The sequence below is a fragment of the Hypanus sabinus genome, chromosome 17 (assembly GCF_030144855.1).
Source record: "Hypanus sabinus isolate sHypSab1 chromosome 17, sHypSab1.hap1, whole genome shotgun sequence".
Taxonomy (NCBI): domain Eukaryota; kingdom Metazoa; phylum Chordata; class Chondrichthyes; order Myliobatiformes; family Dasyatidae; genus Hypanus; species Hypanus sabinus.
This window is the reverse complement of record NC_082722.1, coordinates 85122000-85146018: the sequence shown is the minus strand read 5'-3', so window position 1 is coordinate 85146018 and position 24019 is coordinate 85122000. Positions and strand designations below refer to the sequence as shown.

Genomic DNA, 24019 nt, shown 5'->3' with positions numbered 1-24019 from the left:
CTGTGTTTTTTTTGTGCTGCATTGGATCCAGAGTAACTATTATTTTGTTCTCCTTTATACTTGTGTACTGGAAATGCGTCACTTGCATCAATGACCAATACAATCTAAACATATGCTGATGCCAACATAGCACTCGCACCGCTTACTAACCCTTACTGATCCACACCTCTTTTTGGAATGTGGGAGGAAACCGGAGCACCTGGAGGAAACCCACACAGACACGGGGAGAATGTACAAACTCCTTAAGATAGCAGTGCGATTTGAGCCTTGATCACTGGTGCTTTTAAGGTATTCTGCTATCGTGCCACCCTGGGAGGAGGCATGGAGCCTAAAGATCTACACCCGATGTTTTAAGAAGTTTCTTCCCTTCAGCTATTGGATTTCTGAATGGTTCATGAACCCATGAGGAGGCATGGAGCCTAAAGATCTACATTCGATGTTTTAGGAAGTTCCTTCCCTTCAGCTATCAGATTTCTGAACGGTTCATGAACCCATGAGCACTGCCTCGCTTTTCCTTTTTAGCACTATTGATTTTTTAAAAAATATTTTTAGTGCAATTTTTTTGTCTTACACTTTAACAAACTTCACGACTTATGTCAGTGATAACAAACCTGAATGTGATACTGAGTGTAGTTGGTATCACATTACTACAACTGCAACATGACGACCCTACTGCACTCAATGCCATAGCTGAAGAAGGCAAACATACCATACATCTTCCTCAACACTCTGTCTACCTCTATTGTCACTTCCAGGTCTCACTGTTCAATAACATGATAGGTAGATATATATCACTGTGCATATCCTGCCTGACTCACAGTACTTTTCCCCAAGGTAGGGGTTCTCAAAAACTAGAGGTCAATCAGAGGTTTAAGGGAAGAGGGAAAGATGAAAGATTTAAAGAAGACCCGAGGGCAAGTTTTTTTGCCACGTAGAGGGAGGTGAGTGTGTGGAACTATCTGCCAGAGGAAGCTGTGGGGACATTTAGAACATACTGGGACAATACATATGGAATTAGCTCAGATAGGCATCTTGGTCAGCACGGACAGGTTGTGCTGAAGGGCCTGTTCCTGCACCATATAACTCCATAACTTCAGCAAGGCCTTTGACAAAGTTCCACATGGAAGGTTAGTTAAGAAGGTTCAGTTGTTAGGTATTAATGCTGGAGTAATAAAATGGATTCAACAGTGGCTAGATGGGAGATGCCAGAGAGTAGTGGTGGATAATTGTTTATCGGGATGGAGGCCGGTGACTAGCGGGGTGCCTCAGGGATCTGTTTTGGGCCCAATGTTGTTTGTAATGTACATAAATGATCTGGATGATGGGGTGGTAAATTGGATGATACTAAGGTAGGAGGTGTTGTGGATAATGAGGTGGGCTTTCAAAGCTTGCAGGGAGATTTATGCCAGTTAGAAGAATGGGCTGAAAGTTGGCAGATGGAGTTTAATGCTGAGGTGTGAGGTTCTACATTTTGGCAGGAATACTCCAAATAGAACATACAGGGTAAATGGTAGGGCATTGAGGAATGCAGTGGAACAGAGAGATCTAGGAATAACAGTGCATAGTTCCCTGAAGGTGGAGTCTCATGTAGATAGGGTGGTGAAGAAGGCTTTTGGAACGCTGGCCTTTATAAATCAGAGCATTGAGTACAGAAGTTGGGATGTAATGTTAAAACTGTACAAGGCATTAGTAAGGCCAAATTTGGAATATTGTGTACAGTTCTGGTCACCGAATTATAGGAAAGATATCAATAAATTAGAGAGAGTGCAGAGACGATTTACTAGGATGTTACCTGGGTTTCAGCACTTAAATTACAGAGAAAGGTTGAACAAGTTAGGTCTCTATTCATTGGAGCGTAGAAAGTTGAGGGGGGATTTGATCGAGGTATTTAAAATTTTGAGAGGGATAGATAGAGTTGATGTGAATAGGCTGTTTCCATTGAGAGCAGGGGAGATTCAAACGAGAGGACATGATTTGAGAGTTAGGGGGCAAAAGTTTAAGGGAAACACGAGGGGATATTTCTTTACTCAGAGAATGATAGCTGTGTGGAATGAGCTTCCTGTAGAAGTAGTAGAGGCCAGTTCAGTTGTGTCATTTAAGGTAAAATTGGATAGGTATATGGACAGGAAAGGAGTGGAGGGTTATGCGCTGAGTGTGGGTAGGTGGGACTAGGTGAGATTAAGAGTTCGGCACGGACTAGGAGGGCCGAGATGGCCTGTTTCCGTGCTGTGATTGTTATATGGTTATAACTGCATCTGGGCTGTAGCTTTCAGTGCCTGATGATCAGGATCTTACCCAGATGCTCCTTAAATGTTGCAGGAATCTCTGCCTCCACCATTCCTTCTTGCAGTGCTTTCCGAACACCAAACGCCCTCTGGGTGGAAAACATTCTTCCCTGCATCCTCTCTGAATCTCTTACTCATATAGCACAGAAGATTACAAGCACAAGAACAGGTCCTCCAGACCATAAACTTCCACTAAATAATTAACATGCCTAATTAAACTGATCCCATCGGCCTAAACAATGTCTATACAGGTCCTTTTCCTGCACATTCATGTACCTGTCTAAGAAACTTTTGAATACCTTTACTGTATTTGCCTCCACCACCACCTCAGCAGCACATTTCAGGCACCTACCACTTGTGTGAAAAAAGTCTTGCTCCACACACCTCTTCCGAACTTACCCCCTCTCACCTTAAGTGCATACCCTCTTGTATTATACATTTCATCTTAACTGTCTATCTCATCTGTGCCTCTCAACCCTCTATTAGGTCTCTCCTCAGCCTTCCTCTTGTTACAGCACATACCCTCCAATCCAGGCAGCATCCTGGTAAACCTCTTTGGCATCCTCTCCAGAACCTTCACAACCTTCCTTGCTGTCCTCTCCCTCCACAGCTGACACTCTGTCCATCCCTGGTGCTGGTAACCACATCAAAATCCAGCCTTTTTAATAAACAATGTGAAAAAGTAAAACCAGAGGGCATAACAAACCGTAAATGAGACACCCCTTGCTTGGTGAAGCAGTAAAGGTTAAAGACTGCAGGAATCACTGTCTGTAGAGACTCCATCAATCGGGGGAGAGGTTCATTTCCAACGACACACACCTAAGAGAGAAAAGCAAGGCAACATTTAGTATGGAATTTAAATCCAGTTTGCACACGTATATAATCCCAGACTATCCACTATTTGACACCCAGATCATATACTATAACACACTGTGGCGGCCTGATGTACACTGAGGTTATTCAGACACCAGAAAAACTCTCCAGGTCAGGCATCACCTGTGCAAGGAAAAACAATACTGCATCAGGACTGAGGCAGACACCTTTCAGGGACCAAAGAGATTGCTGACGCTGGAAATCTGGAGCAACACACAAATAAACTTCGCTATTTCTCTTTGACAACTGACAATTTGTGCAAGTTTCTGAAATAATTGTATTATTCCCTCAATCACTGAATTAGCAACATTTGGAAAGTAAGCCAGTCCTCAAGCCTGTAACATCAAATATCAGAATGACACCATCTGATATTAATGACTTTCATGTGAATGAGGAAAAGTAAACCACAAACTAAAACACCCAAAGCATACAAATTTAAAACATTTTGCCTGCAATCGGTCATGCTAAACAAAAGTGGCTTCCTTCATGTAAAGCAACGCAAACAACACTGATCAATACAGCACAGACATAGGAAGAAAAAGTGAGAAAGTCCAGAAAACAGAATACAGGGCGTTAGGAAGGAAGTTAAGAAACAGGAACTCAAGGATAGTAATCTCCGGATTGCCTCCAGGAGGCAAAGATAGTAAGGACAGGGATAGAATGAGCTGGCAGATAAATGATTAGCTGAAGAATTGAAGCCAGGTATTCAGATTTCTGGAACATTGGGACCTCTTGTAGGGCAGGTAGGACCTGCACAAAAGGAATGGGTTGTGCTTGAATCTGAGGGGTACCAATACCCTGGCTGCCAGCTTTATTAAAGCTGTTGGGAGTGGTTTAAGCTAATATGGCAGGAGGAGGAGAACCAGTATGATAGAGCTGAGGATGAGTCCGCAGGTTTACAAGTAGATGACGTAATATATATGTAAGGAAGGACAAGCCAATGATTGAGTACAAATGCAAAGAATTAAATTGTACCACAGAGGCAAAATACAAAAACGTGAAGAATGCAGGAGTGAAGGAACTGTATTTAAATGCATGTAACGTTCGGATGAAATTGTGGTGCAATTAGAGATTAGTTGGTATGATATTGCAGGCATCACCGAGTCATGGATGAAAGGCCATAGTTGGGAGCTTAATATCAAAGGATATACTTTGTATCGAAGGGACAGGCAGGAAGGCATAGGCGGTGATGTGGGTCTGTTGGTAAGAGATGGAATTACATCTTCAAAAAGAGGAGACATAGGGTCAGAGAATGTTGAATCTTTGTGGTTGGAGTTCAGAAATTGCAAAGGTAAAAAAAAACATCATGGGAATCATATATAGGTCTCCAAACTGTATCCAAGATGCCGGGTTGAGACTGCAGAGGTAGATGGAAAGGCATGAAATAACGGTAATGTCACAATTGTAATGGGGGACTTCAATATGCAAGGGGATTGGGAAAATCAGGTTGGTGTTGGATCACAAGAGAGGGCATTTGCTGAATGCCCACAAGATGGCTTTTTAGAGTAGCTTGTAGCTTGGGCCTACTTGGGGAAAGACCATCTTGGATTATGTGTTATCTAGTAATTCAGATTTTATCGAGGAGCTTAAGGTAAAGGAACCCTTAGGAGGCAGTGATCATAGTAGGATTGAATTCATATTGCAATTTGAGAGAGAGAAGCACAAGACAGATATATGACTATCACAATAGAATAAAGGGAACTACAGAGGCATGAGAGAGGAGCTTGGCCAGGTGGATTGGAGGAGATACTGGTGGGGATGATGGCAGAGCATATGTGAGTAATGTTTCTGGGAATAGTTCAAAAGGTGCAGCATAGATATGTCCCATAGAAGGTTGTGTTCTCAAATAGCAGGGTAGGAAACCGTGGCTGATAAGGGAAGTTAAGGTCTGCATAAAAACCAAGGAAAGGCCATATCAGGAAAGTTGGATTATCAGGAAGCTTTTAAAATCCAACAAAAGGCTTAAGAAGGGAAAAGATGAAATATGAGGGCAAACTAGCCAATAATGTAAAGCAGGATACTAAAATTTTTCAATTATATAAGGAGTAATACAAAGGAGAAAGTTGTTGTTGGACCATGAGAAAATGGTTCTGGTGAGGTAGTAATGGGGGACAAAGAATGGGTGAATGATCAGTCTTTTTCACAGGGTAGGGGAGTCCCAAGGTAGGTCCCGGGCTTAGGGTGAGAGAGGGAAGATTTAGAGAGAACAACTTTACTCAGAGGGTGGAATGAGCTGCCAGCGGAAGTGGCTGATGCAGACTTGATTTCAATATTTAAGAGAAATTTGGATAGGCATCTGGATGGGAGGGGTATGGAGAGCTATGAACCCGGTGCAGGTCAATGGGACCCGGCAAACGAACAGTTCAGCATAGACTAGAAGGGCTGAATGGCCTGTTTCTGTGCTGTAGTGTTCTTTGACACACAGAGGATAGTGGGTATATGGAAGACACTGCCAGGGGAAGTGGTCGAAATGGGTAGAAGTTACTTCGGGAGGTAGACAGATGGGAAAGGTCTTGAGGGATATGGCCAAGCACAGGGTGGTAGCATCAGTATGGACAAGATGGGCCAAAGAGTCATAAGACCATAAAACAGAGAAGCAGATTTAGGCCATTAAGCCCATTGAATCTGCTCTGCCATTCCACCATAGCTGATCCCGGATCCCACTTAACCCCATACATCAGCCTTCTCACCATAACTTTTCATGCCCTGATCAATCAAGAAACTATCAATTTTGGCTTTAAGTGTACCCACAGTCTTCTCCTTCACTGCAGTCAGTGGCAGAGCATTCCTCAGATTCACTTCTCTCTGGCTAAAATATTCCTCCTTACTTCTGTTCTAAGTTCACCCCTCAATTCTGAAGACATTCCCTCTAGTTCTGGATACCCCCACCATAGGAAACATCCTCCTCACATTCATCCTATCTAGTCCTTTCAACATTCGGTAGGTTTCAATGAGATCCCCCACATTCTTCTAAATTCCAGTTAGTACAGGCCCAAAGCTGACAAATGATCCTCTCATATTAAATCCTTCATTTCTGGAATCATCCTTGTGAACCTCCTCTGGACTCTCTCCAATGACAACACATCCTTTCTGAGATATGGGGGCCAAAACTGTTAACAATACTCCATATATGGCCTGACTAGTTTCTTATAAAGCCACAGCATTGTCTCCTTGCTTTTATATTCTATTCCCCTTGAAATAAATGCCCAACATTGCATTTGCCTTCTTTACCACTGACTCAACCTGTAAATTAGCCTCCACAAAGTACACTGCAGATGCTGTGGTTGAATCAACATGTATAAATAAGCTGGATGAACTCAGCACCTGCACCCATGCTGAGCTCGTCAATTTCATCGACTTTGCCTCCAACTTCCACCCAGCCCTCAAATTCACTTGGTCCATCTTGGACACTTCTCTCCCCTTTCTTGATCTCTCGGTCTCCATCTCTGGAGACAGACTGTCCACTGACATCTTCTATAAACCCACTGACTCCCATAACTACATTGATTATACCTCTTCCCACCCTGCCAAATATAAAAATGCTATTCCCTATTCCCAATCCCTCCGTCTCTGCCGCATCTTCTCCCGGGATGAGGCTTTCCATTCCAGGACATCTCAAATGTCCTCTTTCTTTAAGAATCGTGGTTTCCCTTCTGTCATCATCAATGACGCCCTCACCCGCAACTCCTCCATTTCCCGCGCTTTGGCCCTCACCCCATCCTCCCATCACCACAACAGGGACTGTGTTCCCCTTGTTCTCACCTACCACTCCACCAGCCTCCGGATCCAGCATATTATCCTCTACAACTTCCGCCACCTTCAACAGGACCCCACCACTAAGCACATCTTTCCCTCTCTATCTCTCTCTGCTTTTTGCAGGGATCGTTCCCTCTGCAACTGCCTGGTCCACATGTCCCTCCCCACAGTTCTCCCACCTGGTACTTATCTCTGTAAGCGCAAGTGCTACACCTGTCCCTACACCTCCTCTCTTACCACCATTCAGGGCCCCAAACAGTCCTTCCAGGTGAGGCAACACTTCACTTGTGAATCTGTTGGGGTAATCTATTGCATCCGGTGCTCCCAGTGCAGCCTCCTCTACATCGGTGAGACCTGACGCAGATTGGGCAACTGCTTCGTCGAGCACCTCTGCTCCGTCCATCACATCAGACAAGATCTCCTGGTTGCCACCCATTTCAACTCTGCTTCACATACCCATTCAGATATGTCCATACATGGCCTCCTCTACTGCCATGATGAGGCCAAACTCAGGTTGGAGGAGCAACACCTCATACACTGTCTGGGTAGTCTCCAGCCTCTAGGTATGAACATCGAATTCTCCAACTTCCGGTAATTCCCTCGCTCTCCCTTCCCCTATCCCACTTTCACTCTGCCTCTTCTTCTAGCTGCTTATCACCTCTCTCATGATTCTGCCTTCTACTACCCATAGTGCTTTCCCCTTCCTGCCTATCCCCTCCCCCAACCCTTATCTTTCCTCTGATTGGTTTTTCACCTGGCACCTTCCACTCTCCCCCCCACCTTCTTTATAGGGCCCCTGCCCCCTCCTTCTTCAGTTCAGACGAAGGGTCTCAACCCGAAACGTTGACTGCTCATTTCAACGGATGCTGCCCGACCTGCTGAGTTCATCCAGTTTGTTTGTACCTGTAAATTAGCCTTCTGGGAGTCTTGCTTGAGGACTCATAAGTCCCTCTGTACCTATGATGTTTGAATTTTCTCCCAATTTACAGTAGGTAATAGTCTGCACTACTGTTCCTTTCACCAAAAAGCAGTATCATACATTTCCCAACATTGTATTCCATCTGCCATTTTTTTGCCCATTCTTCCAATTTGTTCAAGCCCTGCTGCAATTGCATTGCTTCCTCAGCACTACCTACACCTCCACCTATCTTTATATCATCTGCAAACTTTGCCACAAAGCCATTAATTCCATTACCAAAATCACTGACAAACAATGTGAAAAGCAGCGGTCCCAATACTGATCCCTGAGGAACAACACGAGCCACTGGCAGGCAACCAGAAAAAGCCCCCTTTATTCCCACTTGCTGCCTCTTGCCTGTCAGCCAATCCTCTATCCATGCCAGTACCTCTTCTGTAATGCCATGGGATTTTATATTGTTAAGTAGCCTCATGTTTGGCACCTTACCAAATGTCTTCAGAAAATCCAAATAAATGACATCTACTCTGCTTGTTACTTCATTGAAGAACTCTAACAGATTTGTCAGGCAAGATTTCCCTTTACAGAAACCATGCTGACTTTGACTTATTTTATCATTAGTCTCCAAGTACCCTGAAACCTCATCCTTAATAGACTCCAACACTTTCCCAACCACTGAGGTTAGGCTAACTGGCCTATAATTTCCTTTCTTTTGTCTTCCTCTCTTCTTAAAGAGTGGAGTGATATTTGCAATCTTCCAGTCCTCTGGGACCATGCTAGATCGTGATTCTTTAAAGATAATGACCAATGCATCCATTATCTCTTCAGTAACCACTCTGAGGACTCTAGGATGTAGTCCATCTGGTCCAGGTGACTTATCTACCTTAAGACCTCTCAGTTTACCTAGCACTTTTTCTTCTGTAATAGCACTGGCACTCACTCCTGCTCCCTGACACTCACAGAACTTGGCATACTGCTAGTGTCTTCCAAAGTGAAAACTGATGCAAAGTACTCATGAAGTTCATCTGCCATTTCTTTGTTCCCCAATACTATCTCAACACCATCATTTTCCAGTGGTCTAATCAACTCTCACCTCTCTTTTATTCTTTATGTAACTGAAAAAACTTTCTGTATTGGGTTAATATTATTGGATAGTTTGCCCTCATATTTCATCTTTTTCTTTACAGTTTTTTAAGATGCCTTTTGTTGGATTTTAAAAGCTTCCAAATCCAACTTCCCACTACTTTTGTTACCTTATATGTCCTCTCTTTGGCTTTTACACACTTTAACCTCCCTTGTTAGCCATAGTTGCCAACCTTACCCATTTTAAAACTACTTCTGTGGGTCATATGTACCCTGTGTCTTGTGAACTATTTTCAGAAACATCAGTCACCTCTGCTCTGCTGTCAACCCCGCCAGTATCCTCCTCAAATCCACCTGGGCAAGCTCCTCTCTCATGCCTCTGTAATTTCCTTTGTTCCACTGCGATACTGATACATGTGACTTATGATTCTTCTTCTCAAATTGCAGTATCAATTCAATTATATTATGATCACTGCCTCCTAAGGGTTCCTTTACGTTAAGCTCCTAAGTAAGATCTGGGTTATTACATATTGTGTACAACTTCAGCAGTAGCTAGGAGGACTAGTGGGGTGAGATATGAGGCTCCTGAAACCAAACTGCCACATGGAACCATGCACTCACAGACATGGGTGCAGAAATGGGTCATCAAATCTGGTCTGCCATTCCATCACAGATATAACATGGCTTTCTCCCAAGTGACCACCCTGGCTAAGAGAAGCTCTCACACCCCAGAAGTTGGTCCAGAGGAGATGCAGTCTGATCTGAAATAAATTATACTTGCTAGTCTTACCTTGTACACATCCTCTATACACCTGGTCAGCTCCTGTTCATCCACCTTCACCTTTTCCACCGGCATTGACTCATATGCCATTCCTGGAATAAAGAAGCATTGTGCTCAACATCAGAGCTCCACACACCCAACATCATTGTGCTCAACATCAGAGCTCCACACACCCAACATCATTGTGTTCAACTGCAGAGTCCTACACGCCCAACATCATTGTGCTCAACATCAGAGCTCCACACGCCCAACATCATTGTGCTCAACTGCAGAGCTCCACACGCCCAACATCATTGTGCTCAACATCAGAGCTCCACACACCCAACATCATTGTGCTCAACTGCAGAGTCCTACACGCCCAACATCATTGTGCTCAACATCAGAGCTCCACACACCCAACATCATTGTGCTCAACTGCAGAGCTCCACACGCCCAACATCATTGTGCTCAACTGCAGAGTCCTACACACCCAACATCATTGTGCTCAACATCAGAGCTCCACACACCCAACATCATTGTGCTCAACATCAGAGCTCCACACACCCAACATCATTGTGCTCAACATCAGAGCTCCACACACCCAACATCATTGTGCTCAACATCAGAGCTCCACACACCCAACATCATTGTGCTCAACATCAGAGCTCCACACACCCAACATCATTGTGCTCAACATCAGAGCTCCACACGCCCAACATCATTGTGCTCAACTGCAGAGTCCTACACGCCCAACATCATTGTGCTCAACATCAGAGCTCCACACACCCAACATCATTGTGCTCAACATCAGAGCTCCACACACCCAACATCATTGTGCTCAACATCAGAGCTCCACACACCCAACATCATTGTGCTCAACATCAGAGCTCCACACGCCCAACATCATTGTGCTCAACTGCAGAGTCCTACACGCCCAACATCATTGTGCTCAACATCAGAGCTCCACACACCCAACATCATTGTGCTCAACTGCAGAGCTCCACACGCCCAACATCATTGTGCTCAACATCAGAGCTCCACACACCCAACATCATTGTGCTCAACTGCAGAGTCCTACACACCCAACATCATTGTGCTCAACATCAGAGCTCCACACACCCAACATCATTGTGCTCAACATCAGAGCTCCACACACCCAACATCATTGTGCTCAACATCAGAGCTCCACACACCCAACATCATTGTGCTCAACATCAGAGCTCCACACACCCAACATCATTGTGCTCAACATCAGAGCTCCACACACCCAACATCATTGTGCTCAAATGCAGAGTCCTACACACCCAACATCATTGTGCTCAACTGCAGAGTCCTACATGCCCAACATCATTGTGCTCAACTGCAGAGCTCCACACACCCAACATCATTGTGCTCAACATCAGAGCTCCACACACCCAACATCATTGTGCTCAACTGCAGAGTCCTACATGCCCAACATCATTGTGCTCAACTGCAGAGTCCTACACACCCAACATCATTGTGCTCAACTGCAGAGCTCCACACACCCAACATCATTGTGCTCAACTGCAGAGCTCCACACACCCAACATCATTTTGCTCAACTGCAGAGCTCCACACACCCAACATCATTGTGCTCAACATCAGAGCTCCACACACCCAACATCATTGTGCTCAACTGCAGAGTCCTACACACCCAACATCATTGTGCTCAACTGCAGAGTCCTACACACCCAACATCATTTTGCTCAACTGCAGAGCTCCACACACCCAACATCATTGTGCTCAACTGCAGAGCTCCACACACCCAACATCATTGTGCTCAACTGCAGAGCTCCACACACCCAACATCATTGTGCTCAACATCAGAGCTCCACACACCCAACATCATAGTGCTCAACTGCAGAGCTCCACACACCCAACATCATTGTGCTCAACATCAGAGCTCCACACACCCAACATCATTGTGCTCAACTGCAGAGCTCCACACACCCAACATCATTTTGCTCAACTGCAGAGCTCCACACACCCAACATCATTGTGCTCAACTGCAGAGCTCCACACACCCAACATCATTGTGCTCAACTGCAGAGTCCTACACACCCAACATCATTGTGCTCAACTGCAGAGTCCTACATGCCCAACATCATTGTGCTCAACTGCAGAGTCCTACATGCCCAACATCATTGTGCTCAACTGCAGAGTCCTACACACCCAACATCATTGTGCTCAACATCAGAGCTCCACACACCCAACATCATTGTGCTCAACTGCAGAGATCCACACACCCAACATCATTGTGCTCAACATCAGAGCTCCACACACCCAACATCATTGTGCTCAACATCAGAGCTCCACACACCCAACATCATTGTGCTCAAATGCAGAGTCCTACACACCCAACATCATTGTGCTCAACTGCAGAGTCCTACATGCCCAACATCATTGTGCTCAACTGCAGAGCTCCACACACCCAACATCATTGTGCTCAACATCAGAGCTCCACACACCCAACATCATTGTGCTCAACTGCAGAGTCCTACATGCCCAACATCATTGTGCTCAACTGCAGAGCTCCACACACCCAACATCATTGTGCTCAACATCAGAGCTCCACACACCCAACATCATTGTGCTCAACATCAGAGCTCCACACACCCAACATCATTGTGCTCAACTGCAGAGTCCTACACACCCAACATCATTGTGCTCAACTGCAGAGCTCCACACACCCAACATCATTGTGCTCAACTGCAGAGCTCCACACACCCAACATCATTTTGCTCAACTGCAGAGCTCCACACACCCAACATCATTGTGCTCAACATCAGAGCTCCACACACCCAACATCATTGTGCTCAACTGCAGAGTCCTACATGCCCAACATCATTGTGCTCAACTGCAGAGCTCCACACACCCAACATCATTGTGCTCAACTGCAGAGCTCCACACACCCAACATCATTGTGCTCAACATCAGAGTCCTACACACCCAACATCATTGTGCTCAACTGCAGAGCTCCACACACCCAACATCATTGTGCTCAACATCAGAGCTCCACACACCCAACATCATTGTGCTCAACTGCAGAGCTCCACACACCCAACATCATTGTGCTCAACATCAGAGCTCCACACACCCAACATCATTGTGCTCAACTGCAGAGCTCCACACACCCAACATCATTTTGCTCAACTGCAGAGCTCCACACACCCAACATCATTGTGCTCAACTGCAGAGCTCCACACACCCAACATCATTGTGCTCAACTGCAGAGTCCTACACACCCAACATCATTGTGCTCAACTGCAGAGTCCTACATGCCCAACATCATTGTGCTCAACTGCAGAGTCCTACATGCCCAACATCATTGTGCTCAACTGCAGAGTCCTACACACCCAACATCATTGTGCTCAACATCAGAGCTCCACACACCCAACATCATTGTGCTCAACATCAGAGCTCCACACACCCAACATCATTGTGCTCAACTGCAGAGTCCGACGTGCCCAACATCATTGTGCTCAACTGCAGAGCTCCACACACCCAACATCATTGTGCTCAACATCAGAGTCCTACACACCCAACATCATTGTGCTCAACTGCAGAGTCCTACATGCCCAACATCATTGTGCTCAACTGCAGAGTCCTACATGCCCAACATCATTGTGCTCAACTGCAGAGTCCTACACACCCAACATCATTGTGCTCAACTGCAGAGTCCTACATGCCCAACATCATTGTGCTCAACTGCAGAGTCCTACACACCCAACATCATTGTGCTCAACTGCAGAGTCCTACATGCCCAACATCATTGTGCTCAACATCAGAGTCCTACACACCCAACATCATTGTGCTCAACTGCAGAGCTCCACACACCCAACATCATTGTGCTCAACATCAGAGCTCCACACACCCAACATCATTGTGCTCAACTGCAGAGTCCTACATGCCCAACATCATTGTGCTCAACTTCAGAGTCCTACACACCCAACATCATTTTGCTCAACTGCAGAGCTCCACACACCCAACATCATTGTGCTCAACATCAGAGCTCCACACACCCAACATCATTGTGCTCAACATCAGAGCTCCACACACCCAACATCATTGTGCTCAACTGCAGAGCTCCACACACCCAACATCATTGTGTTCAACTGCAGAGTCCTACACACCCAACATCATTGTGCTCAACTGCAGAGTCCTACATGCCCAACAGAACTGGAATTTGGAAAGCTCAAAAAGATGTTGAATAATCTATGCAGTCATCATCGTCTCCCTGTGGCAGGCTCCGAGGCTCAGCAGGAAGGGTAGAGTGATGGTGATAGACTTGATAGTTAGAGAGAGAGACAAAGATAGTTAGGAGAGCATGCGGGCAGTGGGAGAATCTTTCCTCTTGTGCTTCTTGTTCTTCTCAATTGAGATTCAGTGTCACTCAACCCTACCACTTTGATCTGGCCCGCACCTTCATTAACCAGGTCCATCACTTGCCTTATTGGATCTTGCTCCTCCTTACACAAGTCATCAGGTTTGTGGGGGTATGGCCAGGGTTAATCGGGGTGAGCCTAGGGGTGTGTGGCCCCCTGGCCTTAGGATTAGATTTGAGGGTAAGGCTGGTAGATGTAGATGTGGGGCTGGGAGAGATAAGGTTGTGGAGTTTAGTGTGGTGAGGTATGTTGGATTGTTGAGCCACTTTAATCTGGTCGATGCCTTTCATTAACCTGGTCCGACATCTAGGTGTGCACTGGGACACAACATCAGTAATGCAACTTGGGGTCATCGAGTGTTTCAGGTCATTAATCATTAGACACCCCCACGTGCACAACCTAGACAGGATTGATTAGGCCGGGCTTGTATTTATTCCAAGGTAATGAGAGGCATGTAATTCTGAGGGTTCTGGGGTGCGTAGGGTGACTCGTGTAGCAGCAGAACTCTCAATGGATATGATTAAGTATTATCATTTCAGCCTGATACAGCTAAAAAGCACAACTGCTTCCAAGGTCAGTACAGTCAACAAATATGTCTTAATGCATTTAAATGAACTATTGCTGTTTATAACTGATGGGAACAATACTGATTGTGGACAGATGTGACCTCATAGGATTCAACGCAGGAAGCGTGGCTGCAGGTCGGGATACAACTGCGTTTAAGGAAATGGGGTTTTAAAATTTTTTTTTCATTGAAGTTCATCAGCAAACAAACATTTCCATAAGATGTATTTCAGACATTGTACATATATATCATATAAATCACAAATCTCCACAAAGTATTTATCTGAGGTATACACTTATAGAAAAGAGTGGCAAGAAAAAACAAGCAAAAGGAAAGAACTATGTACAAGTAGGGAATGATTTTTTTTAACAGCATAGTCATTGATTTGTGAGAATAATATCAGGCCTATGAGGCATTATGTAGTTAAACCATTCTTCCCAGTATGAATCAAATTGTTCCAGCTTATGATTAACAGATGTTGTTATCTTCTCCATTTTGTAAATGTCCACTGTAATTTCCATCCATGTATTGAAAGTTGGGCTCTCCTGTGATAACCATTTCCTAGTAAGAGTCATTTTACCAGCCACCAGCAGTATATTCATTAAATATTTATCTCTTTTCAACCATTCTTGAGATATATACCCAAAATATATGGTCTTACTCTCTAAGGGTATTTCACATTTAAAGATGTCTTGTAGGGCATTGTGCATCCCCCTCCAATAGTTTTTGATAACAGGGCAGTCCCAACAAATGATAATGATTTGCATTTTGATTTCCACAATTTCTCCAGCAAACAGGGAGGTTACTATCATAATGGGATTTCTGAGAGGGTGTAATAAAATATCTTATCAAGTTTTTCCATCCAAACTCCCTCCATTTCTGTGAACTAGTACACTTCCATTGATACCTCCATATTGTTGTCCATTCTTCCTCAGATATAATTATCCCTCCTTCCTTCTCCCATTTTGTTTTAATGTATGAAGTCGAGCTTTGACAACTCCTTAGACATGCTTGAAATGATTCTACTACCATTTCTGAATTATATGCTTTTCTAAATAGCTCTATCAAGCATGTACTTGCCTTGGTTACATTTTTAAGCATCTTATTAACATATTGTCGCATCTGTAAATACCAATAAAAATCTTGTTTTTCTAATAAGTGTTTCTCTTTAAGCATTTCAAAACTGAACAGTGTTCCTTCTTTCATTATGTTGCAAAGAATTGTTATTCTTTTAGCTGTCCAGTCCTTAAATCTAGCATCCAATGTATTTGGTGTAAAATCCAAGTCATATGTACACCATTTAAGAATTGCAATATCTCCCTCTAGATTATATTCTTTTATAGTAGTTTTCTATATTTTAAGAGTCAATTTATCAATAGTATTTATGTACCTTTGCAGGTTGTTATCAGCCAAAATTGCTTGTATGGGGATGGGAAGTACCCGCTCCTCAATGTTTTTCCATTGAGCGTCATATGATGGGTTGCACCAACATATCACAGCTCTCAACTGTGCTGCTAAATAATAATCTCTAAGAGAAGACAGGCCCCATCCCCCCCTGTTCCTTTGCTAATTGCAAAGTTTTGAGATGAACTCTAGGCCTTTTACCCTGCCAAATATACCTTGATAACATCTTGTTCCATTCATTGAATTGATTTTGATTAATCTCTAATGGTAGGGTCTGAAAGAGATATACCAGTCTGGGCAGTATATTCATTTTAATAGACTCAATCCTTGAACTGAGACTGAAAAAAGGAATCAGGTTCCATCTTCCTTATTTTTTTTATATAAAGGCTGATAATTACATTCTGATAATTTTGCCAAATCTTTTGGCATAATGATGCCCAAATATTTGAAAGACTGTGTGCTATGCCCAGAGGTATTGATTTTCAATTTCTCTTGGTGGGCTATAGTAATATGAAAGTAGTTGGGTTTTATCTATGTTGATCTTGTATCCTGATAATTGACCATATTGTTCAAAGGATTGCATCAATTTAGGTAAAGAGTATGTTGGTTGCCCTAGATAGATCAAAATGTCATCCACATAGCAAGCCAATTTATGCTCTGTCCCTTTAATAGTAATTCCCCTGATATCTTCTTTTTGTCTGATGTATTGAGCTAATGGTTCCAGATATAACGCGAACAGTAGCGGTGACCATGCCCAACCCTGTCTCATGCCCCTTTCTAGGGTAAGACTATTTGATAAATATCCATTGATCTTAATCCTAGCAGTAGGATTGTCATATAGTGTCTGTATAGTTTTAATAATTGTGTCTTGGAAAAAATGTAAAACTCTAAAGAAAATTCCAATTAACCGAATGAAACGCCTTTTCAGCGTCCGCGCTTATTACTATTGCTTCGATTTTATTTTTTTGCATATGATCCACAATGTGAAGTGTCCTTCATATATTGTCTTGTGTCTGGCGTTGTCGTATAAAACCTGTCTGATCGTTACGTATCAGTATAGGTAGAAACTCCTCTAATCCTTTGGCCATGATGGAGGTAAATAATCTATAATCTACATTAAGAATGGATATTGGTCTAAATGACACACATTCCATTTTATCCTTGCCTTCTTTCCGTATAGCTGAGATTATCGTATCCTTCCAACTGGGTGGCATTTGTGCCTTTTTTGGAGCCCAGTTCAGTGTGGAGAGTAAAACAGGAATTAACTCATTTTTTAATTCTTTGTACCACTCTGCCATATACCCATCTGATCCTGGTGACTTGCATAATTTAAGCTTACTAATTGCAGCTTTTAATTCAACTTCAGTTATGTCAGCAGTCATTCTTCTACATTTGTTCTTCGCTTAAAGTGGATAACTCAAGAGAATTCAAGAAGGTGTCAATTTGGGTTACGCTTCCCCCTGGAACTTTGGAATATAAAGTTTTGTAAAACACTTCAAAAACTCCTTGAATTTTACTTAGCTTATTTTTTATCATTTTCGTTCTTGGGTCCTTAATTCTATGAATTGTATTTTCTGCCATATTTTTTTTCAGTTTCCACGCCAGTATTTTCATAGATTTTGATCCACTTTCATAATGTCTCTGTTTCAGAAACATTAAATTTTTCCTGATTTCTTGCGTAGCCAAACTATTAATTTCATTCCTAGTTCTTTTAATTTCCCCTAATGTATCCTGTGCCAAATTCAATTTGTATTTTTCTCTAGTTCCTTCAGCCTATTTTGTAATTCCTCTAATGTTTAATTCCTTATTTTTTTCTTATATGAAGATATCGTTATAATTTTCCCTCTTAAGACTGCCTTCAGAGTATCCCATAAAATGGGAGGTGAAACCTCTCCATTATCATTAAATTCTAAGTAGAGACCAATTTCTTTTTTAATTTGTTCCTTAAAGTATGGATCATTGAGCAGACTTGACAACTCCTTAGACATGCTTGAAATGATTCTACTACCATTTCTGAATTATATGCTTTTCTAAATAGCTCTATCAAGCATGTACTTGCCTTGGTTACATTTTTAAGCATCTTATTAACATATTGTTGCATCTGTAAATACCAATAAAAATCTTGTTTTTCTAATAAGTGTTTCTCTTTAAGCATTTCAAAACTGAACAGTGTTCCTTCTTTCATTATGTTGCAAAGAATTGTTATTCTTTTAGCTGTCCAGTCCTTAAATCTAGCATCCAATGTATTTGGTGTAAAATCCAAGTCATATGTACACCATTTAAGAATTGCAATATCTCCCTCTAGATTATATTCTTTTATAGTAGTTTTCTATATTTTAAGAGTCAATTTATCAATAGTATTTATGTACCTTTGCAGGTTGCCGAAACTCTTCATCAGGAGTGAAGTAACATGGGATGGTCGAGGGGGGATAAGAAGTTGGGGGAGGGATGAAGTGTGTGTGTGTGTATGGCATCCGTTGGTCTCGAGACCAAGCTGCAAGCCTTCCCCTCTCCACGCCACCGATGTTGTCCAAGGGAAGGGCACTAGGACCCATGCAGCTTGGCACCAGTGTCGTCGCAGACCAATGTGTTGTTAAGTGCCTTGCTCAAGGACACAAACACACTGCCTCAGCTGAGGCTCGAACCAGTGACCTTCTGGTTACTAGTCTGATGCCTTGCCCACTAGGCCACGCGCCAACACAAAGGATGAAGTAGAGAGCTGGGAAGTGATAGGCTGAAGGGAAATGGGCTGGGGGGGGGGGAAGGTGGAGAATTATGGGAAATAAAAGAGAAAGAAAGGTAGGGCTGGGGGGAGATTATAGTGAGGGGGGAAAAGAGAGAGAAAGAGAACCAGACTAAAATTATAGATAGGGATGGGGTAAGGGGGGTGCAGAAGTATCAACGGAGGTCTGTGAGTTGAATGTTCATGCCGGCAGGTAGGAGGCTACCTAGGCGGGAGATAAGGTATTGCTCCATCAACTTGTGTGTCTATTTCCGACATATCACTCCCCTTTCTAGATCTTTCTGTTTCTATCTCTGGAGACAGCTTATCCACCGATGTCTACAACAAACCTACAGACAGCTACCTAAACTATTCCTCCTCCCACCCTGCAAAAAGGCTATCCCTTTCTCTCAATTCCTCCGCCTCCGCCACATCTGCTCTCAGGATGAGGCCTTTCATTCTAGGACAAAGGAGATGTCTTCCTTTTTTTAAAGAAAGGGGCTTCCCTTCGTCCACTATCAACTCTGCCCTCCATCGCATCTCCCGTATTTCTTGATGAATCAGCCCTCACCCCATCCCCCCGCCAGTCCACTAGGGATGGAGTCCTTCTGGTCCTCACCTATCACCCTACCAGCCTACAGATCCAACATATAATCCTCCGTAACTTCCGCCACCTCCTACGGGATCCCACCACCAGACACATCTTCCCCTCCCCCCCCCCACTCTCGGCTTTCCGCAGGGATCACTCCTTACGCGACTCCCTTGTCCATTCATCCCCCCCATCCCTCCCCACTGACCTCCCTCCAGGCAATTATCCCTGCAAACAGAAGTGCTACACCTGCCCTCACACTTCTTCCCTCACTACCATCCTAGGCCCCAGACAGTCCTTTCAGGTGAGGCACCACTTCACCTGCGAGTCAACTGGGGTGATATACTGTATCCGGTGCTCCCGATGTGGCCATTTATACATTGGGGAGACCCACCACAGACTGGGAGAACACCGGTGCTCAGTTCTCCAGCAGCGGTGGCCACATACTTCAATTCCACAGACTACTCCACTCTGATATGTCTGTCCATGGCCTCCTCTACCGTCAAGATGAGGCCACACGCAGGTTGATGGAGCAATACCTTATCTCCCACCTAGGTATCCTCCTACCTGCTGACATGAACATTCAACTCACAGACCTCCGTTGATACCCCTGCTTCCCCCCCCACCCCATCCCTATCTATAATTTTAATCTGGTTCTCTTTCTCTCTCTTTTTCCCCCCTCACTATAATCTCTCCCCCCAGCCCTACCTTTCTTTCTCTTTTATTTCCCATAATTCTCCACCTTCCCCCCAGCCCATTTCCCTTCAGCCTATCACTTCCCAGCTCTCTACTTCATTCCTCCCCCCACTTCTTATCCCCCCCTCAACCATCCCATGTTACTTCACTCCTGATGAAGGGTTTCGGCCCGAAACTTCATCACTAGCTCCTCCCATAGATGCTGTCTGGCCTGCTGAGTTCTGCCAGCATTTTGTGTTTTTATTTATTTCCAGCATCTGCAGATACACTCGTGTTGCTTTAGTATTCTTTGGTTGTAGGTCAAAATCAACAGATAAATATATAGGTGCATGGTCACTTACATCTATTGTCCCAATTCCACAGGTGTTTATTTTGTCTTTGTCTTTTCCAAATGTTATGAAATAGTCTATTTTTGTATATACAGAATGGGGAGCAGAATAATGAGTGTAATCCCTTCTGTCAGGGAAAAGGTCTCTCCATATATCAATTAAACCAACATCCTCAAAAAGTGTATTAACTTTCTTATGTAAAGATTTTATTTCATAGGTTTTTCTATTGAAAGAGTCTAAGTTTGGTTGTAATTGTAAATTTAAGTCTCCCCCACATATCAGGAGACCTTCTGTTTCCATTACCATAATATCAGTAATTTTCTGAAAGAAACCAATATCACATCTCAGGGGTGCGTATATATTCAATAGAGTAACTGAATTTCCGTCTATATTCCCCCTTACCAGAATATATCTGCCCTCTTTATCTCCCATTTCAAATACTTTTTCAAAATCTGCTTACTTGAGATAAGAATAGCAACTCCTCTCCTATGTCCTGATTTATATGAGGAGAAAAACAAATTAGTGAAGCCCATTCTCTTTAGTTTTTTATGTTCATTATCACTTAAATGAGTTTCCTGTAAATATACTACATGGGCTTGTTCTTTTTTTCATTTTGGATAAAATTCTCTTACGTTTGATTGGATTTAATAGCCAATTGACATTAAAAGAAATGAATTTTACCTTGTCCTTAGCTATCTGTATTTATCTGTCAATGTATCATTGAAATTAGAATAAAACTTAAATAAAACTACTCTCTGAACAAATAAGAACCAAGAAACGCAACTAATAACACAAATGGCAATGAATGTGTGATTCCAAGGCCTCTAGTAGATGACCCTGCGTTGAGCTAGAGGAAATGTCTAGCTGTGGGGGATAACCCCTCCTACTTGTGAGTTGACGGCCCCCAGTGCAGTATTCATAAAAGTCAGTGAACAAATTCATTACACAGAAAAGATTTCCCTGTGTACTCCTATATATATATATGTGTGTGGGTGTGTGTGTGTGTGTGTGTGTATATATATATATATACACACACACACACACACACCCACACATACATACACACACACACACATTACATACTTATATATATATTCTCATTTTGGTGGGGAAAAAGGAGTGAGTGAGTGAATAAAGAATAACAACTAAGTAATATAAAATCCACATTATAATAAGTATTTCTCGAGATAGGTATATCACCGTCTACTTTTGCTTCCATTTAGCTTCTCAACATTTTTAAAGTTAGCCAAACCTTATGGCTCTTCTGAAGGGGGTGAGGACTGTCTTTGAGAAACTCCCAGTCTCTTCCTGATATACTTCTCTTGGCCTTCTCCCGTCTCCTGCCTACTCTCCAAAGAGTAAAGCCCTAGCTCCCTTAATCTCTGATCATAATCCATACTCTCTAAACCAGGCAGCATCCTGGTAAGTCTCCACTGTACCCTTTCCAATGCTTCCACATCCTTCCTATACTGAGGCGACCAGAACTGGACACAGTACTCCAAGTGTGGCCTAACCAGAGTTTTATAGAGCTGCATCATTACATTGCGTCTCTTAAACTCTATCCCTCGACTTATGAAAGCTAACACCCCATAAGCTTTCTTAACTACCCTATCTACCTGTGAGGCAACTTTCAGGGACCTGTGGACATGTACCCCCAGATCCCTCTGCTCCTCCACACTACAATGTCAATTGAAATTGGAGGTGACATCAGATGTATAACAACTCAGGCAGAGGTGTATAAAATGATAAGAGGTATTGATCGAGTGGATAGTTTGAAGCTTATTCCCAGGGCTGAAACGGCACACAAGCATAGTTTTAAGGTGCTTGGAAGTAGGTACAAGGGGGATGTCAGAGGTAAGTTTTTCACACAGAGAATGGTGAATTTGCACTGCCAGTGTAGGTGGTAGAGGCGAATACAATAAGGTCTTTTAAGAAACTCTTAGAATGGTACATGGAGCTTTGAAAAACAGAGGGCAATGCTCCAGGGAAATTCTTGGCAGCTTTTAGAGTAGGTTACATGGTCAGCACAACATTGTGGGCCAAAGGGCCTGTAACATGTTGTGGATTTCTATTTCTATGAGATTGCTGGGGCTTGGACTACAGTGTCCTCTCTAGCCACGGGCAGGGTCCTGGAGGATTGGCAAGTTCCATTATTCGGGAAAGGAAATAAGGAATAATCCTGGAAACTATTGACCAGTGCATCTCATGTCTGTTGTAGAGAATTTACTGGAGGAAATTCTTTGGGATAGGATTTATGAGCATTTGGAAAACCAAGGAAACAAGAGCCCTGAAGTACACCCATGTGATCATGGGGAGAACGTAAAAGCTCATTATAGACAATGGTGGGAACTGAACTCCAACTAGTAAGAATTGGTGGTGTTGTAGTCGTGCGTAACACGCTACTAAAGAAACACACAGTGGCAGAGAGAGCTGAACTTAGAATGCCTTTACTGATTCAAAATCGCGTGCTTAAATCTCCCCTCCCATGGGCCCCTGCGACCTGCAGGGTGGACGTAACATCAGACTGTCCCCAGAAGGTCTGCCCTGAGCAGGTAGTTCCACATGCGCTACCGCGTGTCTGCCCATGACTCCTGATGGCGGTTCGAGTCCAGCGTGTGTGGGCTGGCAGAAGGATCCCCCCAGAAATGTCCATCAGGGGAGTGGAGCCCCCAGTCTGTGTGGGTTGCCTGGGAGGCCGGCCTCACCAGTGCAGTGCAGGTACCCTCACTGGTTGCTCTGTGCAGGTTCGCCGTGAAGTCCTGGATGTGGGGTACCGGGTATCTGTCGGTGATTGTGGCATTGTTGAGCCTTCTGTAGTCTTAGCAGGGCCTCCATCCTCCTGCGGACTTGGGCACCATGTGCAGTGGAGATGCCCACGGGCTGTCTGAGCGGCGTACGATTACCATCTCTTCCATCTTATGGAACTCCTCATTGGTGAGGTGGAGCTTGTTGGGTGGGAGCCTGCGAACTCGGACGGGCAGCGGTGGTCCTTGCGTGGGGATGTGGTGCTGCACGCCATGCTTGGGGTTAACCATGAAGAACTGCGGGGTGACTATGGAGGGGAATTCCGCCAACACCCCGGCGAATTCGTTACCCGAGAGGGTCACGGAATCCAGGTGGAGGGCCAGTAGCTTGGCTTCTCTGAGCTGGAAAGTCTGGAACATCTTGATGTGGACCAAACGCCTGCTTTTTAGGTCAACCAGGAGGCAGTTGGCTCGTAGGAAATCTGCCCCTAGTAGTGGCTGTGACACCACTGCCAACATGAAAGTCCAAGTGAAATGGCTGGACCCAAAATGCAGTGAGATAGTTTGATAGTGAGATAGATGGAGTACGTCCGAATACCGGTGAGTTCGGGGCCTGGGACCGCGTTACGAGTGTCCATGTTCGGGCGGGGGGGGGGGAAGTACGCTGACTTCGGCCCCGGTGTCTACCAGGAAGAGCCACCTAGAGTGTAGGTCCCAGAGGTACAGGAGGCTGACTCAGTGGCCAGCCGTCAGCAATTTGCAACGGCTGGCCCCGGCACTTCCTGGAAAAGCACATGGTGGGCGGCAGCGGCATGCACCTGAACCCCATCTTTGGTGATAGAAACACCACTGTTCTGAACTTTCATCTTTTTCTCCAGAGGGTCTCGATGGC

General features: G+C 44.1%; 1 protein-coding gene across 2 annotated transcripts in view; it reads right to left on the bottom strand.

Moving 5' to 3' along the window:
* Positions 1-24019, bottom strand: part of tango6 (transport and golgi organization 6 homolog (Drosophila)) — a 192549-nt gene that overhangs the window by 96652 nt on the left and 71878 nt on the right. For both annotated transcript variants that reach the window (XR_009516374.1, XM_059993389.1), the window contains exons 7-8: positions 9704-9786; positions 2992-3104 (exon numbers count right to left, since the gene is read on the bottom strand). Coding sequence is in view for 1 of the 2 variants with exons in the window: in XM_059993389.1 (XP_059849372.1) it covers positions 2992-3104; positions 9704-9786 (196 nt within the window). In the remaining variant the exon portion in view is untranslated. The remainder of the gene's footprint in view (positions 1-2991; positions 3105-9703; positions 9787-24019) is intronic.